Source organism: Bos mutus, chromosome 10 (assembly GCF_027580195.1).
Source record: "Bos mutus isolate GX-2022 chromosome 10, NWIPB_WYAK_1.1, whole genome shotgun sequence".
Taxonomy (NCBI): Eukaryota; Metazoa; Chordata; class Mammalia; order Artiodactyla; family Bovidae; genus Bos; species Bos mutus.
In genome coordinates, this window is record NC_091626.1 from 24,090,814 (window position 1) to 24,112,438 (window position 21,625).

General features: G+C 39.0%; 1 protein-coding gene across 6 annotated transcripts in view; it reads right to left on the reverse strand.

Moving 5' to 3' along the window:
- Positions 1–21,625, reverse strand: part of PSEN1 (presenilin 1) — a 67,236-nt gene that overhangs the window by 37,298 nt on the left and 8,313 nt on the right. For all 6 annotated transcript variants that reach the window (XM_070377588.1, XM_070377587.1, XM_005893824.2 and 3 more), the window contains 2 exons: positions 2,344–2,597; positions 87–228 (listed from right to left, as the gene is read on the reverse strand). In XM_070377588.1, coding sequence (XP_070233689.1) covers positions 87–228; positions 2,344–2,597 — 396 coding nt within the window. The remainder of the gene's footprint in view (positions 1–86; positions 229–2,343; positions 2,598–21,625) is intronic.

Genomic DNA, 21,625 nt, shown 5'->3' on the forward strand with positions numbered 1-21,625 from the left:
CAAAGACCCAGCACAGCCAAAAATAAATAAAATTATTGGGAAAAAAAAAATATGGTGGAAAGCAAAGCTCTGTGTCTCATGCTCACCTTGTAGCACCTGTATTTATATAGAACCACCAGGAGAATCGTCATGATGACAATGACACTGATCATGATCACCGCATTCAGAATTGAGTGCAGGGCTCTCTGCCCCACAGTCTCCGTGTCTTCTGTAAATGGAGTATAGATTCTGTAATAAAACAAAAGCCCCAGGGGTTAATGGAGATTCTAAACTACATGCTCTCCAAAACCAGTTTTGTTTCCCAGATTTAACTGATACCTTATGAATCACTTTTTTTTTCAGCTCATCAATATAACCAAGAATTTTTAACCTAAGAAAAGCAGCTTTATGCTAAAATAAGCTCTTCAAAATAAAAGGAGATGGTTAAAATCGAGGTGGACCCACGTGCGCCAGACACTGGCTCCATCTAGTGGACGCTTTATACTGAAATAATAACCTCATCAAATGTTTTCTCCACAGCTTATCAGTGATTTGTTAAAGTACTACCAGATTCTGCCATAACACCTAGGCTACAAGTGGTTCTAACAGGAAGGTAAAATGGTGGATAATTATCTTGTATCTGTAGGGTGACTACAACTAAAGTTGTCTTGAGACAATGTCACATATCCATCTACCCTTGTTTCATATGAAAACACTTTTATTCCAGGTACCAATGTTTTCAACAGAAGACTTTATTTCTGCCTCCCCTGGAGTTACGTACAGCCATGAGAATAAGTAATGACCACTGAGTTATAAGCAGATGTGGTCTGTGGAATTTCTAAGGGAGGAGTGAGTTCTGCTGAGAGGTATGTCTATTCTCTTCCATTCCTTCCTGCTGTGTGAATGAAGGCTGGGGCTCCAGCACCAATACTGGACCCCGAAATAATCTAGACAACCGAAGCCAAAAGAGAAGGAATGAAGAAGCCTGAGTCCTTGGTGAAAAGAAAGCACTGTACAATCTGAACTACTACCTCTTCACTATTCTGTGGGAGACAAGAAAATATGTATATAACTCAAACCAGTTTTTTAAATTTTTTCTTTTTTTTGGCTGTGCCATTCGGCTTGCAGGATCTTAGTTCCCTGACCAGGGATTGAACCTGGGCCTCAGCAGTGAGAGCGTCAAGTCTTAACCACTGGACCACCAGGGAATTTCCTGTTTTGATTTTCTATAATGGGCTCGGCAAACTTTCTGTGAAGGACTACAGAGTAAATATTTTAAGCTTTGTGAGTCATATGGTCTCTGCTGCAACCATTCAACTCTGCCCTTGTAGTATGAAAGCAGCTAAAGACAATACATAAACGAATGGTCACAGCCTTGTTCCAGTAACACTTCATTTACCAAGGGAGGTGTCAGGCAGATCTGGCCTGTGGGGCACAGCTTGCTAACCTGGTTCTATAATATGCAGCCAAACCTAACTTTAACTTACAGAGACAATATTCCCCAACTTCTTTTGTTAACTGTCTCCAACCCCTGCTCTTCACTCATTGTCTTAGCCTTTCTCTCAAAAGGTTAAAGCCTGGCTTTCAGAACCCCACAGTTTTCCAGACACTTGCCAATTTCAGAATTCACTTAAAACATCTTGAGCCCAACAGGGTCCTAGAGACAGAACTAGGTGACATCTGAATCAAAGCATTTTTCTTGGAGACAAAGGGCAGACACCAATAGCACCAGAGAATCTACGTGACAGTTCAGCAAACACTTTAGTGCCAGTTTGCATTCCTTCTTCATCCTTTCACTGAACTTTTTTTTTTTTTGGTCAAACATTTATTACATTCCTCACCCTGGAAACAAAAGTGCTCTCGTAGTCCTCGTGGTATAGAAGGAAAACAGGCATTAAGTAGGGAAAGTACACTTGCATATTGTGACAAGTGAAAAAAGAACAGGGTGCGAAAGAATACCGGGAAGGGCCTAATTCTTTTAGGAGGGTCATGGAAGTTATTTTTCAGCCAGGATGAGAAGGATGATAGGAATTAATCTACCAAAGTTAGAGAAGGAAAAAAACATTCCAGGGAGAAGAACATGGGCCCAACAGCCCTGAGGTGCTAAAATCACTACTCAATTCTTTACTTGCTCAATTCCAAATAAATCGAGCCCAATCTAGGGATGCTACATTAAAAAATATAACTCTGCAGCTTTATTTTCTCTACGTAAAGCATCATCTGCTTCCAGTTATCAGAGAGGATGGACTCTCTAGCCTTCACGGCCCTTCAGGGCAGAGGTCAGAGGTCTTCAAGGTGACGATGACACGCTACGCAGGACAGCTAGATTGGCCGAGAATAACAACCCACAATACTCATACGTACAGCTGCCCATCCTTCCGGGTATAAAAGCTGACTGATTTGATGGTGGCCACAACTACCACCATACAGAGAGTCACAGGGACAAACAGCATGATCACATGTTTGGCGCCATATTTCAATGTCAGCTCCTCATCTTCCTCTTCCTCTTGCTCCACCACCTGCTGTGAGCTGCTGGGGGCTCGGCCATTGGACACCGACTCAGTGTTGCCACGCCTCCGCCTCTCGTTGCCGTGCTCATGCCGCTCTCTACTGTCATTCTAAAAGCACAGGAAGAGATTTTTCAGTAAGTCAGACTCCCAGGAAAATCAAAGTGTTCTATATAAGAAACAGAAAATGTAATGATTAGATCCCAGGGTAACAACAGGTCCATTATTACGCGAGTTTCCAAAAACTTAAAGCCAGAGAGAATCAATTTACAAGAAGTACACAGCCTAAAAGTCGAGATTATTTACCACTGTCCACTGGAGGAACCCAGGTCCCCCCTCTCACCCGGCTCTTTCTAACTCTAATACAACTGTACTCATTCTTTGGAATTTTTTACTTAAAAAATGACATCCGCATGAAGCCTTCTTTATTTACTATAGCTCCAAGCAGAGTACTCTCACCTTTTTAAAAATCATGAAATGCTTTTTTACCTGTAGTTTCCTATCATTTATACAAGGAACTATCTCACCTTCATTATTAATAAGACTTGAAATCTTTGTAGTGACATACAGGGGATCTGTCAGTATTATTTCTTACCATCTACAGTTATCTCAAAACAGTATTCAGTTAAAAAACAAAAAACAAAACCTTTACAGAAAGAAACTAGGCCTTAATTCTGATGCTCTCCAAACCCATTCCCACCTATATAGAGGAAGGGACAATAAATGCAAGAATGAAGGAATGAAAGTAGACTCCATTTTTCTCTGGTTCTAAACCTCACTTTTTTACCATTATCCTTAGCCTGGGTCTATCCTTGCCTAATCAAGCTCAACTTCCTCTTTGATATATTAGATCTAGAATTCAGTTTTTATAAAGGGTAGAATGAATCTTAAGAGCATTAACAACAACAAAATAAAAATAATAGAAAATAGGAGAAAAATAACAGAGAACTACATAAAACAGGATATGAAAGTAGACTGATAGTCACTGTTGCTGACAAGAGGTAATCAGCTTGGTTAAGCCAGGAAGCTCATAGGAAAACACACCTTGTATCTTGTATCTCATTTTTGACTATAGAGTTTAACCAAGTATATTACATGCTTGGTAATAGCAGTATTAGGGATTTTAATATGTGCCTTTTTTTGGCTCCACGTCAAGGCTTGTGTGATCTTAGTTCCCCAACCAGGGATTGAACCTGTGCTCTAAACAGTGAAAGCCCTGCATCCTAACCACTAGACCACCAAGGAATTCCTGATGTGTACTTTGACATTTAACTCTCACAACCACCTTACCATCACCACTTTCCAGGCAAGGAAACAGCCACAGCTTGTGTTATAAAGAGGGTTTGAACACCAGGTGTGCCTGACTGCAGAAATCAAGCTCTTAACCTCCTCTCAATCTGTCATTCACAAAACAACATGACTGCTCTGCAGACTTACTGTAGGCTTTCTCTTTCACTTGACTTTCAATTTATTCATTCCATAAGTAATTATAAGAATTCTATATTTTAGTTACTCTGCTGTAACACTACAGCAGAAATTAAAAAGATCTAGATGCTGTCCTTAGAAGCTCATAAGATAGTTTTAATATTAGAGAAACACTAGAGATGTGAACAAAGTGCTACAGAACTAATTTTTTATGATCAAGAAAGGCAACATACGGTGGGAATGTAAACTGATGCAGCCACTATGGAAAACTATATGGAGGTTCCTTGAAAAACTAAAAATAGAATTGCCAAATGATCCAGCAATTGCACTCTTGGGCATAAAACTCTAATTCAAAAAGATACATGCACCCTAATGTTCACAGCAGCACTATTTACAAAAACCAAGACAAGGATGCAACCTAAATGTCTATCAACAAATGAAAGGATGAAGATGTGGCATACACACACACACACACTGAAATATTACTCGGCCATAAAAAAGGAATGAAATAATGCCATCTGCAGCTACATGGACCTAGAGATTATCACACTAAGTAAATCAGAGAAAGACAAATATATGACATCACTTATATTTGGAATCTAAAATGGTAACAAATGAACTTATTTATAAAATGGAACCAGACTCACAGACATAGAAAACAAAATTATGGTTACCAAAGGGGAAAGAGGGTAGAGAAGGGATAAATTAGGAGTTTTGGATTAGTAAATAACAGACTACTACATGTAAGATAGAATAAAATAAAAGGGCCTACTGTATAGGACAGGGAACCATATTCAATATCCTATAATTAACCACAAGGGAAATAATATGAAAAATAAAAAGTACACATATGTATATACGTGTAACTGAATCACTATGTATATATGCAAAACTGAATCACTTTGCTATACACTTGAAACCAACACAACATTGTAAATCAACTATATGTCAATAAAAATTTAAAGCAAAAAAGAAAGACAACATGAAAGATACAATTCTTGAATAGAACTTTCAAGAATGGAAGGTGAATGGGCTCCAGGCAGAGATAAGGTCATCTGTGGCACAGGCCTATCCAGAAAACCTATGAGAACTCCTGAGGTGACTGAGAACAGGGTGGTCAGGGCTGGTGGCAGGAAAAGGAAGGTTAGGAACAGGTTGTAAACAACCTTGTTTGCCGTGCCAGAGACTTCAGACTTTGTCCTGCAGGCAACAAAAAAGTCATAAAATTGCTAAGGTTGAGGAAGTGCACATCAGATTATGTTTTGTTTTTAACAAACTTGCTGAAGTGGTGATGGAAAATAGGAGGGGTGTGAGAAAAATACTTCAGCAACGAATGACAGAGCTTTGTGGCAAATTACATGAGAATGGTCAGGAAGGAGTCAATGAGGACTCTGGAGGTTTTGGCTTAAGGGACTAGGAAGGTGGTGATAGCACTGATGGACACAGGGAGCACAAGAAGATAAGCAGGCTAGAGGAGCAGAGAGAGATTTTAGTTAGGTGGAGAGAGAATTTAGACAGGTGCATTTCAAGCTCAGAAGACAGCTGAAGGAAGCCATTCGTTTCTATAGCTATGAAAGTGGATGAAACCTCAGGGAGAAAGTATAGATGGATGCATTGATCATTAATGTAACACAACAGTTGTGGAAGGAAAAATACAAAGTGAGATGACCACCAAGGAAAGAAGTGTGAATAACTCCTAAGCTTAAGCAGCAGGTTATCCATAAATTGTAATGGACTGGGGAATGAATGGAAACTGAGAAATTAAAGGCAATTATTCCTTGAAGCCAAAAAAGAACAAAAATGGACAAAAGAGGAGATTCAAATTTTAAAAAATTATTTTAGGGATGTCAGAGACTTGAGCATACTTGTCAGGTCAAAGTATAGAGTTAGGATTAGAAGAAAATGTTGATGATACAGAACACAGAGATGATAACTAATGAAGCAGGGTAGGGGATAAATGATGGGGAATGGAAAAAGAGAGAAAAGCTGGCCTTACAAAGGCACTGGTGCTCTCTGCCTCAGTTTGATCTCATGGAGGAAACATTTATGAAGACTCCAGGCCTACGAGAGTGGAAAGGAAACAATTGCAAAGCACAAAAGACAGAAAAATATATACACTTATCAAGAAAGATAATTTTTGCTGAACACAAGTCATTGAAGTTCAGTAGGAAGGAAAGGGTTATGAGGAAGGTGGGCTCTAGACAACAGGGGCATAGTGGGGTAGATAGCTGAGAAGCAGGAGAGCTGAGGGAATTCACACTTCAATCCTCTAAGAAGGAGGGGACTGTGCCATATGCTAAGAACACTGCAGTTATGGCTAATATTCAGCAATACAATTATGGCCAACTTGGGCTGATTAATGTTTAGTATAAAGTAAATGCAAGTAATAACAGCTCTCTTAATATAGCATTTACAAAGCATTTATGTAATTTAGTATTATATGATTTATATAAAGTACTTACTTAATTTAAAAGCACTTTCACTTCATCTTGTTTATCTTTATATGTTGGGAGGTTTTGGTAGACGAACAGTAAAGCAACTGATACAAAATTTCATAGTCAGAAAACAACAGAGGTAGGAAAATCAAAGTCAAATCTCTTACTTCAAAACTGTTCTTTCTATGGCACCACAGTTCTCCTATAAGGCTACGTGAGCTGTTTAACTGGGTCAACCTAGCATGAAAGAGGCAATCATAACGTGCTTGTTAAGGGTAAGACTGGATATTCTGGTTTATAGTGAACATTAGTGACCCCACCCTGCCCCGCCCTCAGAGCTGATACAGGATACTAGAGCACTGTTTCACATAATACTTTGGATACTACTTTAAAAATTAACTATATAATTTATGTCTTTTTAAAAAATACAATTTATTTAAAGAGGCAAAATACACATTTGATTCTAAACTCAAGAAGTTTAAAAAAGCATACAGTAAAAAACCTCCCACTTAACTCTCGGTTTCCTAACCCCCCGGGGTACCACTGGTTACTGTTCTCAGCAAATCCTTTCAAAGTTTCCTTATTCATACACAAGCAAATACAAATACATATTCTCATTCCCCTTGTCCACAGAAATGGTAGCATAAGAAATGCACTGTCCTATACTATGCTTTCTTTTTTAAATTGTATCTTAGAAAGTTTTCTACATGTCAGTAAAGAATATCCTTATTCTCTTAAAAAACCAGCTGCACAGCCAGTGTATAAAGATATCGTAATTTATTAGGCCAATCCCCTAGTGATGGACACCAAACTTGCTTCCAACTTTTTGCCATTTCAAACATCACTGCAGTGAAGTTATTTCACACATGAAGGGGCATATTTATAGGATAACTTCACTGAAGTACAAGGTCGAAGTATATATTCACTTCAAATCCTGATTTATACAGCCAAATAGTGCACTCAGCAATGCAGGAGAGTGCCTATTTCAACAAGCCCTTGTCTACATAGTAAGCTTGCGATGCCTGGATTTTTACCAAACTGATAGGTATTAAAATACAGATCTCAGTTTAATTTTAACTTCTATGTCTCTTATCATTAGGAAAAAATGATCATTTTTTAAAATGAACTAAGTATTCATATCCTTTGTCATTTTTTCTATTTGCCTTATGGTACTTTTAGTTAAAACTTTTAAATTTAAAAAACAGTGAATGCCAGTTATATACAAGGATGTACCAGCCAACATGACTGCCCTCATGAACTGATTTCAAGCAGGGGAAGACAGCTAATAAACAAGATAATTACAGATTAGGATAGTACTATAATAGGGTGATGTGATAAATACATAGAATGGGACTTTCAAGTAATGTGACCAGAGAATATCTTTCTGAGGACATGACATTTGAGCTGAGACCCGAAGGATGAAAAGATGTGAAAGAGCTTTTGTACTGTAAAGGATTAACTCAGCAGGTCAGGGGTGTCCAAAACCTGCATACACCATAGAAAGATTTGGCCTGGCTCCTAGGAGATAACCTTTAAGTCCCTGGAACAGCCTGCCTATTAAGGCTGTTTCTGTTTACAGGAGGCCTTGGGTCACATTAACAATCTGATCCACGGTGGGAGTCTTGAGCCACATGGTATCTGCTTGACCTTAGGAGGGGTTAGAGAACTATGTCCAGCCATGTGTACATGACCAACCCTGAATAAAACTCTGGGACACCCGGGCTCAAGTATGTTTTTTTGGTGAGCAGTACTCTCTGCATGTTGTCTCACATTGCTATTGGGAGAATTAAGCATTTGTTTGCATGACTCCACTGGGATAAGACAATTGGAAGCTTGGGCCTGGTGTCTCCTGGATCCTTGCCCTTGTGCCTTTTTCTGTTGCTAACTTTAATCTTTGTCTTTTCACTGCAGTAAACTGTAACAGTGAGTACAACAGCTTTTCTGAGATCTGTGGGTCGTTCTACTAGCTTATCACTGAACCTGAGCATGGTCTTGGGGAACCCTGATTATATGTGTACACTGAAAAATCATAAAATATTGCTAAAAGAAATTAAAGATCAAAAGCAAAAACAGACAAATGGGACTACATCAAACTTTACACTTCTGTGCATCAAAGAAACAGAGTAAAAAGGCCACCAGAGAATGGAAGAAAATATGTGCAAATTATATATTTGATAATGGGTTAATATCCAGAATATATAAAAGACTCCTATAACTTAACAACAAAGAAACAATTTGATTTTAAAACGGTAAAAGACTTAAACAGACATTTCGATAGACATTTCTAAGAAGAATATATACAAATGGCCAACAAACACAAAAAAGATGCTCAATGTTACTAATCAGAGAAATTAAAATCAAAACTAAAATAAGCTCTCTTATACCCATTAGAATGGCTACTATCAAAAAACTCCCCAGAAAATAACAAGTATTAGCAAGGGTGCAGAGATGTTGAATCCCTTGTGCCCTGTGGATGGGCACGTAAAAGGGTACAGCTGCGATAAGAAATGATGCAGCTTCCTCAAAAAATTAAAAACAGAACTGTCATATGGTCCAGCAACTCTACTTCCAGGTACAGATCCAAAAGAACTGAAAGCAGTATCTCAAAGAGATACTGTATTTCACACCCATGACCACTGCAGCACTATTTTCAAGAGCCAGGAGACAGAAGAAACTCAAATGTCTAACAATAGATGGATAAAGGAAATGTGATACATATGTACAACGGAGGACTATTCGGCCTTAGAAGGAAATCTTGTCACTTGCTAAAACATGAATGAACCCTGAGGACTTTATACTGTGAAATGCATAAGCAAGTTACAAAAAGACAAATACTGGATGATTCCACTTATATAAAGTACCTAGTCTAACTTGAAAAAAAAAGTGTAACTGTGTTTGCTAGGGGCTCTGGGGACAGGGAAATGGGGCTATCCTGTTCAACAGGTGCAGAGTATTAGTTTTGCAAGTTAAAAATGTTTTAGAAATCTACTGCACCATAATGTGAATATAGTTAACACTACTGAGCTGCACATTTAAAAACGGTTAAGATGGGAACTTCCCTGGTGGGCCAGTGGTTAGGAATCCACCTGCCAATGCAGGGGACACAGGTTCGATCCTTGATCCAGGAAGATCCCATGAGCTGCAAAGCAACTAAGCCCATGCGCCACAACTACTGAGTCAGTGCCCCAGGACCTGCACTCTGTAACAAGAGAAGACACTGCAAGGAAAAAACCACACACTGCAGAGAGTAGCACCCACCGCTCACCATAACTAGAAAAAGCCCCCACACAGCAACAAACATCCAGCACAGCCAAAAATTTTAAAAATACATAAATATTGTAAAATGGTATCTCATGTCCTTAACCACAATTAAAAATAAATTTTTTTTAAGACCTGAATAAATGTAGAGCTATATTGTGTGTTCATGGATTAAAAGGCTCAATACTGCTAAGGTGTCAATTCTACCAACATTCTCCCCCCGCCCCCCACCCGCCAACTGATCTGTAAATCAATGCAATCTCAATCAGCTTTTCTATAGTAATATTTATTAAGTTAATATAGGAAATAGGGGCTTCCCTGGTGGATCAGTGGTAAAGAATCTGCCTGCCGATGCAGGAGACATGAGTTCCATCCATGATTCAGGAAGATTCCACATGCTGCAGAGCAACTAAGCCTCTGAGCCACAACTATTGAGCCTGTGCTCCAGGGCCACGGAGCCGAAACTACTGAAGCCACCCACGTCCCACAGCTACTGAAACCTGTGCACCACACAGCCCGTGCTCCACCACAGGAGAAGCCCCCGCAGTGAAAAGCCTGTGCACAACTGGAGGGTAGCTCTACCTGGCCACAACTGGAAAAGAGCCTGTGCAGCAACGAAGGCCCAGCACAGCCAAAATTAAACAGATAAAATTTATTTTTAAAAAAGGGAAATACAGGAGGATGTCCAAAACAACTTTGAAAGTTGGAGAACTAATGCCACATCTTATACAGTTACAGTTCTCAAAAAAATGTTGTACTGGCACAAACAGACTAAGCAGAGTCCAGAAACAGCCTGACACATATGCACAACTGATTTTTGCCAAAGGATAGTCTTTTTCAACAAACAATGCTGAAACAATTGGATATCCAACTGGAAAAAAATGAACTTTAATCCATACCTCATGCCATACACAAAAAATTATACTCACAATACAGACCTAAATGCAAAACCTAAAACTATAGTTTCCAGAAGAAGGTAATATAAGAAAAAACTTTTGAGAACCTGAGTGAAACAAAGATTAAAAAAAAAAGAGACTGACCCACAAAAGGAAAAAACAGATAAAAGAGATTTCATCAATATTTATACTGATCTATTTCTGGCCTTTAAAATATACTGCTAAGAAAATAAAAAGACAAGCCACAGATCGGAAAATGTTTGCAAATCACATATATCATAGAGGACCTGTATCTGGAATATATAAAACTCAGTAAGAAAACAAACAACCCCAAACCTCCTAGAAAAAGAAAGAGAAAAGAAACAAACCAATTTAAAAACCGAGCAAGGGATCTGAACAGATACTTCACCAAAGATATCAGGAAGACAAGCAAATAAACAGACACTTCACATCATTATTCAGAGAAATGTAAACTAAAATCACAAAGTTACTGCACCAGTGCAGTGCAGTTACACAATCAATTTGGAAAACTGTTTGACAGTACCTTAAGAAGTTAAATATCTACTTTCTACACTGGATCACATTCTACTCTTAGGCATTTACTCAAAATAAATGAAAGCAATATGTCCAATCAAAGATTTGTACATAAATGTCCACAACAGCTTTATTTGTAATAACCCAAAACCAGAAACAATGCAAACATCCATAAACAAGTGAATGGATTAAAAAAAATACCTGTGGTATATCCATATAATGGAATGCAACACAGCAATAAAAATGAACTATTGATACATGCTATACCACTGATGAATCTCAAAATAATTATGCTGAATGAAAGAAGCCTTACAAAAGTTATGTACAGTATGATTTCATTTATATAAAATTCTAGGAAATGAAAACTAGAATACAGTGACAAAAGTTAGTAAGTGGTTGCCTGATAGACAGCAGTTGGGGAGGAATAGGAGGGAGAGATTACAAGGAAGAGGAAACTTACAGGTGATGGTTATATTCATGATCTTGACTGCAGGGGTGGTTTCCATGGTATACATGTATGTCAAAACTGGTCAAATTGTATACTTATTTTAAATATGTGCAATTAATTGTGTGATAATTATTCTTCAATAAAGCTGTTTTTGTTAAGTGTTTTTCACAAAGAGGTGAAGAGGTGTCCTTTGAAAACTGTCATATTAGAAAGTGACAGAAGTACTAAGAGATTTTCAAAATGCAAAATTTTGGCTAAATATTAGAATGACAACTTAGCATTATTTTTAAGGCTGATTAAAACCAATTTTTTTTAATTATGGAAAAAGTTAAAGTAAATAAGTAAATATGTCAAAAGTGTATATAAAGCCCCACGTGCACTTTGCATATGTGCTCAGTCCCTCAGTTGTGTCCAACTCTCTGCGACCTCCTGGACTGAAGCCCACCAGGCTCCTTTGTCCATGGGACCTTCCAAGCAAGAATACTGGAGTGGGTTGCCACCTCCTCCTCCAGGGGATCTTCCTGACTCATCTTCCCGATGTGTCTCCTTCATCTCCTGCATTGGCAGGCGGATTCTTTACTGCTGAGTCACCTGGGAAGCACATGTGCACCTGACCTTCAATTACGTCATCTCAAGGTTAAATCTTATTCCATTTGTATTCCCACCCACTTTGCCCCTAGTTTTATTTCGACGAAAACTCAGACCTATCATTTCCTTTATAAATATTTTAGTGTTAATATATATTTCTAAAACATAAGAACATAAAGGCCTCTTTGTATATGTGGCTTGGTAACTCATTTCTTTCTTTAAAAAAAAAAAAATTCTTTATTATTTGGCTGTGCCAGGTCAGACTTGCAGCATGTGGGATCTAGCTCCCCAATGAAGAATTGAACCCGGGTCCCCTGCATTAGGAGTTTGGAGTCTTAGACATTGGACCAACAGGGAAGTCCTCGTTTATTAATTAAAAAGAAAACAAAAAACTTTAGTTTTTAGAGCAGTTTTAAGTTCAGAACAAAACTGAGCAGAGTACCGAGAACTCCCATAATACCCCTTGCCCCCACAACCTTCCCCACCAACATCCTACACCGAAGTGGTATATTTTCACAATCAACCAATCTTCATTGGCACATTATCACCTAAAATCCATAGTTTACTTTAGGGTTCACTCTTGGTATTGTATAGTCTCTGGGTTTTGAAAAATGTGCGATACACGCATCTACCATAATACCATACAGAAGAGTTTCACTGTCCCCAAAACCCTCTGCCTATTTATCCCTCCCTTCCCGCTATGCTCTGGCAACCAAGGATCATTTTACTGCCTTCAGTTTTGCCCTTTGAGACTATTTTTAAGGTTCAGAAAAACCAGTGTTGTAGCCATTATAAATGGTTTCATTTCAGTGGCAAAAGCAGATTACTCACTACACAAATGTTGTAAGTTTCAGGGAGGGCGGGGTCCTATGGGAAGTGGCCAGTATGTGGGAAGTGAGTTCCTATGAAGCCACATTCCCCAAAGCTCCTACGCTGTGAAATCAGAGGCTTCATTTTAATTCTTTCCCCTTCTCTCACTTCAGAACATGTACAAGTCCAACCACTGAATACATGTGGACCCTCAGGCAGGGAGAGTAGTTCTTGGGCAGCAAAGATTATGGAGGTATTTTTGAGTGTGTTTGGGGTGGAGAGGGGAGGTATTTTTTAATAGAGCATGCTTGCCCATTTGGGTTTTTTAAAAAAAAACAAAAACCTCGTTTCTTCCCTGCCTGTCCTTGGCTTTTAGTTTTATTTCTGTAGTTAAAAGAAATACCATAAATAAGGGTTTATAAACATTTTTAGAAGTTTTAAAAAATGTTATCAACTTGGTTTATAAATAGAAACTCAGCATCCTCCCGAATCTCTGCTTCACAGCATGAACACGGTGAGCAATCTGACATACTTTCAGATACTTTTATAGCCATGCTCTGCAATCTGCTTTGCCAATATACCTCAACGTACATATTATAGAAGCAAAAAGAAATAATTAAAAAATAACATTACAGTAGCAGCACAGTAATAACTATGATAATAATTGCTAAGATTTATTGACTATGAATGCGTGAGACATTCTGCTAAGCAGCTCAGGTGAGTCATCTATTTAATCCATATAAAACTGAGTTAATATTCTAAACTTCATTTAACAGATAAAGAAACCGATGCTTAGGCAGATCAAATAGTTTGCCAAAGTTAGTTTCCCACAACTAAGAGGTTCCAGAGCTGAGATTCTACTTCAGACAGTTTAGTCAAGAGATCCTACTATTCTCCATTACCTTATAATGTTGATCTCAAAATTCTCAGTTATAAGTGATATTTCAAAGAATATTCTCATCTATATTTCCTGGTACTTTTATGGAAATGTTTTTATAGGATAAGTTTCAAGAAGTGGTCATACTTGGTCAAAAGGTACATGCATTTATTTATTTATTTATTTGGCCGTACCTCGAGACATGTGGAATTTCCCCTACCCGGGATGAAATCCATGTCCCTGCAGTGGAAGCTCGGAGTCTTAACCACTGGAGTGCCAGGGAAGTCTAGTGTATGCATTTTTAGAGTTAATTGCCAGATAATCTCCAAAGGCATGTGTATGTAGCAGACTCTTTGACAGCCTGCTTCCAAATAAAGACAACCTTTTAACTCCTATGAACATCAAATGAAGAGTGCCTATTTCCCCATATCTTCAGTAGCAGTAAGAATCAAGCCTTGCTCACTGAAAGGCAAAAGACAAAGGTTTTAATTTCTATGTCTCTGATTACTAGTAAGGTTGATCAACTAGTCTTTTCATATATTTATTACCATTTATATTTCTTTTTCTTCCTTCATACATGTATACTGCTCATCAGTTCAGTTCAGTCGCTCAGTTGTGTCCAAGTCTTTGTGACCTTATGGACTGCAGCACGCCAGGCTTCCTTGTTCTTCACCAACTCCTGGAGCCTACTCAAACTCATGTCCATCGAGTTGGTGATGCCATCCATCTCATCCTCTATCATCCCCTTCTCCTCCTGCCTTCAATCTTTCCCAGCATCAGGGTCTTTTCCAATGAGTCAGCTCTTCGCATCAGGTGGTCAAAGTATTGGAGTGTCAGGATCAGTCCTTCCAATGAATATTCAGGACTGATCTCCTTTAGGATGGACTGGTTGGATCTCCTTGCAGTCCAAGGGACTCTCAAGAGTCTTCTCCAACACCACAGTTCAAAAGCATCAGTTCTTCAGTGCTCGGCTTTCTTTATAGTCCAACTCTCACATGACTACTGGAAAAACCATAGCTTTGACTAGACGGACCTTTGCTGACAAAGTAATGTCTTTGCTTTTTAATATGCTGTCTAGGTTGGTCATAGCTTTTCTTCCAAGGAGTAAGCATCTTTTAATTTCATGGCTGCAATCACCATCTGCTGCGATTTTGGAGCCCCGCAAAATAGAGGCTCTCACTGTTTCCCTATCTATTTGCCATGACGTGATGGGTCCGGATCTTAGTTTTCTGAATGCTGAGTTTTAAGCCAACTTTTTCACTCTCCTCTTTCACTTTCATCAACAGGCTCTTTAGTTCTTCGCTTTCTGCCATAAAGATGGTGTCATCTGCATATCTGAGGTTATTGATATTACTCCCAGGAATCTTGATTCCAGCTTGTGATTCATCCAGTCCAGCATTTCTCATAATGTACTTAAGACCTTAATGCTGGGAGGGATTGGGGGCAGGAGGAGAAGGGGACGACAGAGGATGAGATGGCTGGATGGCATCACTGACCCAATGCACATGAGTTTGGGTGAACTCCGGGAGTTGGTGATGGACAGGGAGGCCTGGTGTGCTGTGATTCATGGGGTCACAAAGAGTCAGACACGACTCAGAGACTGAACTGAATTGAATTCTGCATATAAGTTAAATAAGCAGGGTGACAATATACAGCCCTGACATACTCCTTTCCCGATTTGGACCCAGTCTATTATTCCATGTCCAGTTCTAAGTGTTGCTTCTGACCTGCATACACATTTCTCAGGAAGCAGATCAGGTGGTCTGGTATTCCCATCTCTTTAAGAATTTCCAAAAATTGTGATCCACACAGTCAAAGGCTTTGGTGTAGTCAATAAAGCAAAAGTAGATATTTTTCTGCTCATACCTTTTAGTAATTTGTTTCTGAGTTATGTCCCTTTTAATTTCATAAGGATTCTTTATATATTAAGATATATCTGTCACTAGGTATATAAGCCTTTGCCCAGTTTGTTTTTAGACTTTGTTCATGGCAGTTTTTGCCACACTGAAGTTTATTATTCTGTACTGCTGAATATGAACTTAGATTATTTAATAAGGAAAATTTAATCTTACTTTTTTCATCAAATATTATTTCATGTATACATTCCCATGTACCAAGTCAAAGGCCTAAAAATTAACACTGTATTCCATTACGTTGATATATTTATAATCTTCACATTACTTACTTAAAATACATATTTATTTATAAGAAAAAGTATTATGGGAGGGAGGTTCAAGAGGGAGGGGATGTACATATACTTATGGCTGAATCATGTTGTTGTATGGGATGTACATATACTTACGGCTGAATCATGTTGTTGTATGGCAGAAACCAACACAACATTGTAAAGCAATTATCCTCCAATTAAACGGCTTCCTTGGTAGTGCAGTGGATAAGAATTCACTTGCCAGTGCAGGAGACTTGGGTTCGATCCCCAATCTGGGAAGATCCCACATAGACGCAGAGCAACTAAGCCCATGAGCCAGAACTACTGCAGTCTACATGCTGTGGGGCCGCACACCACAATTACTGAGGCCACATGCTGCAACTACTGAAGTCCATGCACCTAGAGCCTGTGTTCTGCAACAAGAGAGGCCCCACAGTGAGGAATCCGAGCACTGCAACTAGAGAGTAGCCCCTTCTCGCCACAGCTAAAGAAAAAGCCAGCACAGCAACAAAGACCCAGCACAGCCAAAAATAAATAAATAAATAAAATTATCTTTAAAAAATAAATTAAAAAAAGTACCAATAAGACTTTATAGATATTGTTTGAAAGTTGTCTGTTGAAAGTGAAAGTCACTCAGTTGCGTCTGACTCTTTGAGACCCTGTGGACTATACAGTCCATGGAATTCTCCAGGCCAGAACACTGGAGTGCATAGCCTTTCCCTTCTGCAGGGGATCTTCCCAACCCAGGGATCGAACCCAGGTCTCCCACATTGCAGGCGGATTCTTTACCAGCTGAATCACAAGGGAAGCCCAAGAATACTGGAGTGGGTGGCCTATCCCTTCTCCAGCAGCTCTTCCCGACCCAGGAATCAAACCGGGGTTCTCCTGCACTGCAGGCAGATTCTTTACTAGCTGAGCTGTCAGGGAAGCCCTAGATGTTGTTTGAATTTCCACAATTAGAAATGTGAGGCTCCTAAGCTTGCACTGCAGAAAAAATGAGAAGAGTAGCTGAACTGAAGAACTGGCAAGTGAAGTGGAAAACTTGAAAATATTTATTAATCATACGCAATGTTTCCAACAGCATGCAGAATTCTATCCAGCACCTGCCCAAGCTTTGAGATTGCCCAGAGTTAGAGCTTTAACCAGTACTCCATCATCAAGGAAGGCTGTCATTTTCCTGAACAGTTGACATAACTAGTGAGAGATAATATTACACATTTATGGTGCTGTTGTGTGTGGCTTGAACCTAGAGCTTTTTTTTTTTTTTTTTAAACAAACTATTAAGATCTGTGCCAAAGACCTCTGATTTTACTCTCATGCAAAAACAAGCATGTTTCTCTGGAGGTCACCCCAAGATCTTAAGTTCTTTTTTCTCTTTACTTCATTTTGATATGAATGGGAGGGAAAACAAATTCATTACCATAAACAGTACAATAACATCATCATCCAAAGGCTGACTGATTAAGCCTGTGAACCTGATTTAGCTTAAATTTAGATCACTCCTTTCACTTATTTTTTCCTCCTCAAGGTCCCAAGTACTTAATCACCTTTAAACATCTTCCATGTCTGCATTCTGTTTAATTTCGTAAGATTTCTCACACTTTAAAAAAGTGACCCACCATCATCTAGAAAATGAGAGGGTTAGTTCTACCAGCTTATGATTTGCTAATAACTTAATAAAGTTCTCTGAATTTAGTCTTTTGAATTCAGAAAAGATACTGCAAATGACCTTGTTTATAAAGACCAGACACATTTTAATGTTGTAAATTTAGCAGAGCTGAAGGTAACAATCTGCATGTATTCCTCAGCAATTGCTTTACACAGAGAATTATTATTGACCTTTCAATGAATTTCTACTTTAAGGATTCTTTTTTAGTTGGCAAATAACTGATTTTTTTATCCTTCTATTCTAAATCAAAAAGGCTGTTGACAATTAATTGCCTTAAGGACTAAAAAATTTGGGTCAGAATAAACTAATGAGAATTAAAATATTGAATATTCAATTTATAAATCTAACTGTTTTTCTCTAAGGTCACCTTCCCTTTAAATCGTTATTCAAATATAGTGACTCTCAAATTATGGTCGCTGGACCAGAAGCATTGGTGGGATCTGGAAAGTAGTCAGAAATGCAAATTCTCTGGCCCTATACCAGACCTACAAAATCAGGAATTCTGGGTTTCGGGCCAGAGAATTTCTTTTAACAATTCTTCCAGGGGACTCCAATTTGAAAATCACTGCTGTAATATATTTTAAAAGGCTTAATTAACTATAAATGAATTTTAGACTTACTTTAAAAAAAATCACTTCTTTGTATCTCAGAAAAGCAAAAAGGTCTCAGCTAATCCACGATAAGGGATGTAAGTCTACGTCAAATCAAAACATGAATTCTACCCATCAAAATTTTGTACCAGAAAATAAAACTTTACAAATTAACAGGCAGTTCAGTGGTTAAGAATCCACTTACCAACTTGGTCCAGGAAGATTCTACATGCCATGGGGCTGAGCCTGTGTGCCACAACTACTGAAACCCTCGCACCTAGCTCCAAAACAAGAGAAGCCACTGCAATGAGAAGCCTGAACATCACAACTAGAGAGTAGCCCCGTGCTCACCACAACTAGGGAAGTGCTCAGCTAACGAAGACCCAGTGCAGCCAAAATTAAACAGAAAACAAAGAACTTCAGTTATTTAACAGCTTACAAGCTTCGCCCTTCGTCAAAAACACTTGAATTATGTAGTCAGTCTACCTTCCAGCCTCCAGTCCCTCTAGACATGGCCAACCAACAGCAGAAACATGAGGTCCACTCTAGCTTCCAGTAGAGGTGGTGGCTAAACTAATGGAAAGCAGTTAACATTTTTGGTTGAAGCAGGACACGCATTCTTGAGACAGAAATAAATAAAATGGATTCTCCACTTGGTTCTCGTGACATGCCAAACTACCATTTGACAGCTGTTCTACATAAAAACTGGAGCTCTGCCCCACATGGTGACAGGAGTGTAGATAATGACATGGTGTCAAGAGCAGTGATGTGATGGCCAAGGAGTGGGTCCAGAGAACAGGGCACGCAGGGCACCCTCTCACACAAAAGATAAAGTCCTTATGCAACTAAGACTCACTTTGGATTTTTATTTGCAGAAACAAAATTTTAAAATTTCTCTTGCTAATGTGAGAAAAAACCCCAAAACCTCTTTGTTCCTTGGCAGGGAGATTTGTACTGAACTGGTTTAGAGACACTTGGTGATTAAATTCGAAAGTCAGCTCAGAAACATGAATAAGGTTCTGCCTTTAGAGATTTTATAACCTAGTAGGGCTAACAAGCATAAAAAAGTAAAGTATTCTAAAAACTGAAAAGGTGAAAACAATTTAACTCCTCTCATTTGTTACGAGCAGGAATTAAGATGTTTTATATGGGCTAGTTTTCTAGAATATGAAAGCTTGCTTAAAGTTTAAGTCCAAAAACTCAGTATTTTTACGAAACCTTTTTATAAAGCATGGTAAACATTTCAGTCTTTTAAATGGAAACTGACAAACACAATTGAAGCTTTTATCAGTGGCAAGGACAGAATATAAATTCCAATGACCAAGACCTCAGGCTATCATGCTTTTCTGGTTTCTTTGACATCAGTTGCTCTAATTTCCCCACTACTGTTCGTTGTTAAGTTAGTCATCATGGGCACCTTGAAGGCTTTTGCTCCTTTACACAGATATTTCCCACCTAGCATTTTCTCCTCTTGCGACCTTCCTTCACATCCAAAAATTTTCCTCCTTAAAAATACTTTTCTTTTTAAATTATGAGATTACTGTATTATTGAACATGTGGAAAAAACAAAGGGGAAAATCACCAAAATCACTCATCTTTTCCTTGTTGGGCTTTTATGGTACGGACATTAAAACAATAAATGGAACAGCTGAACACTAGCTGGACTACACAGAAATTTCTAATATAGTTTACTTCAGTCTGTCTTTATAAGATATACAAAAGTTTATTTTCATATTCAGGCCTGCTGAATATTTCTTTTAAACATTTTTTTTTTTGGCCATGCCATGCAGCTCACGGATCCTAGTTCTCCAACCATGGATCAAACCCACACCCATTGCATTGGAAGTGCCTAGTCCTAATCAGTAGACCACCAGGGAAGTCCCTTTAAAGACTATTTTTAATTGAAAAACATACAATGATTTTCATTTTTAAAAGGAAAGGATAATTCACCTACTTACCTAGTCTGTAAGCAAGTTATTCATTCTCTTTCAGCTTCAAAAATATTTGTAAATGAATTTTCTTTTCCTTCTGTAATATCTAGTGTAAAATTGTGTGTTTGTGTACTCTAGAGTCATATAGATAAGTACTTTAATAGAGCAGCTATTCAAAGGAGGGGAAGATAGAAGGAAAACTTGCTCACTTATGATAAACGTCCCTAAAATGCCAGGCCCTAAAGCTGCATGATGTTTGTGAGAGCACCGAGTATGAGTCCAGCACACTGAAGACATTCAGTAGGCTGGTTTCGGCTCCTGAGGGCAGACGAGTGACCTTTAACTGGTTAGTTTGGAATCTTTTGTTCAAAGGGATCCAGGGAAGATCCGTATAAACAGATAAAACAGGAGCACCTCTGGTTAAGGAAGAAGACCCAAGTCTGCAATTTCCACTTTTCTTCTCTCTTCTCTAACAGTTTGAAAATGAGTACAAAGTCTGCAGCATCCAAACTTACACAGCTGTACCCCAAGAACCTTCTAATCTAGCCCAGTCTAACTTTTTCAAAAGGCCATTCCTAGGGAACAGCAAAAAGGAGAAAGTCAAGCTGCTGACACACAGAAGTGGAGCAAGTGTGTTGTCAGAACACTCCTTATTAACCATCCACCCAGACACGAGGGGCAACAGTCCCTCTTCCATGCCATCAACCCCTCAGGTGTCCTCTTTTGGGCTTCCCTCGATATTCATTTTAAATTGATTTCACTTGTTTAAAATGCTCTAACAATACAGTGTGATCTGCTTCTGATATCCCCAGAGAGAGCCTCCCTGTCGATTTACACTGAGGACAACTCTTCTTCCACCAGTCATGACTTCCCAGTTGGCTCTACTCAAATCTTAAGCATCCATGGAGGTTTACTTTGGGAAGCCTTCCTCCCACATTTTGACCCTTAACTGAATTCTCAATCTCTGGCCACCCAGTGCTATAGTTCACCGCTCAGTCCATGAACTAACCCTCTGCAGATCTGGCTGATAGTCCTCCAGCCTCTGTGGCTGCTTTTAGTGACATGCACACACTAGCCCATGAGACAGTCCATGCTCTTTCAGACATACAGTGTTTATGAGGAAATTCCTCTTTCCTAATCCAGAACCTCTTTCCTTCCACCACTGGCTCTGCCCTCTGGTTCACACAGAGGAAAGTTGGGCCCTGCTCCCCACCCCTGCAGCCTGTACGGCTTACAGTTGGCCTTGTGTTTTTCCCCATTCTGGCTCCACCTCTAAAAATAATACTGCTGCCCCAGCCGTCTCATAGGCCATCTGTGGACTCTGCCTTCAACATGTAATGATTAGCTAGCAGAGGAACAGGCAGCTCTGGTCTGTGTGTGGAGCCGCCGAATCTCTGTGTTCCATGCACAAATTACATCCCTTTCCTTCTTCTCTCCTTTGACCTCTCCCAGGACTGCTACACTCAGCCCTGTGTTCATCATTCTGTCAAGGAGCACTTACTGAGCACCGT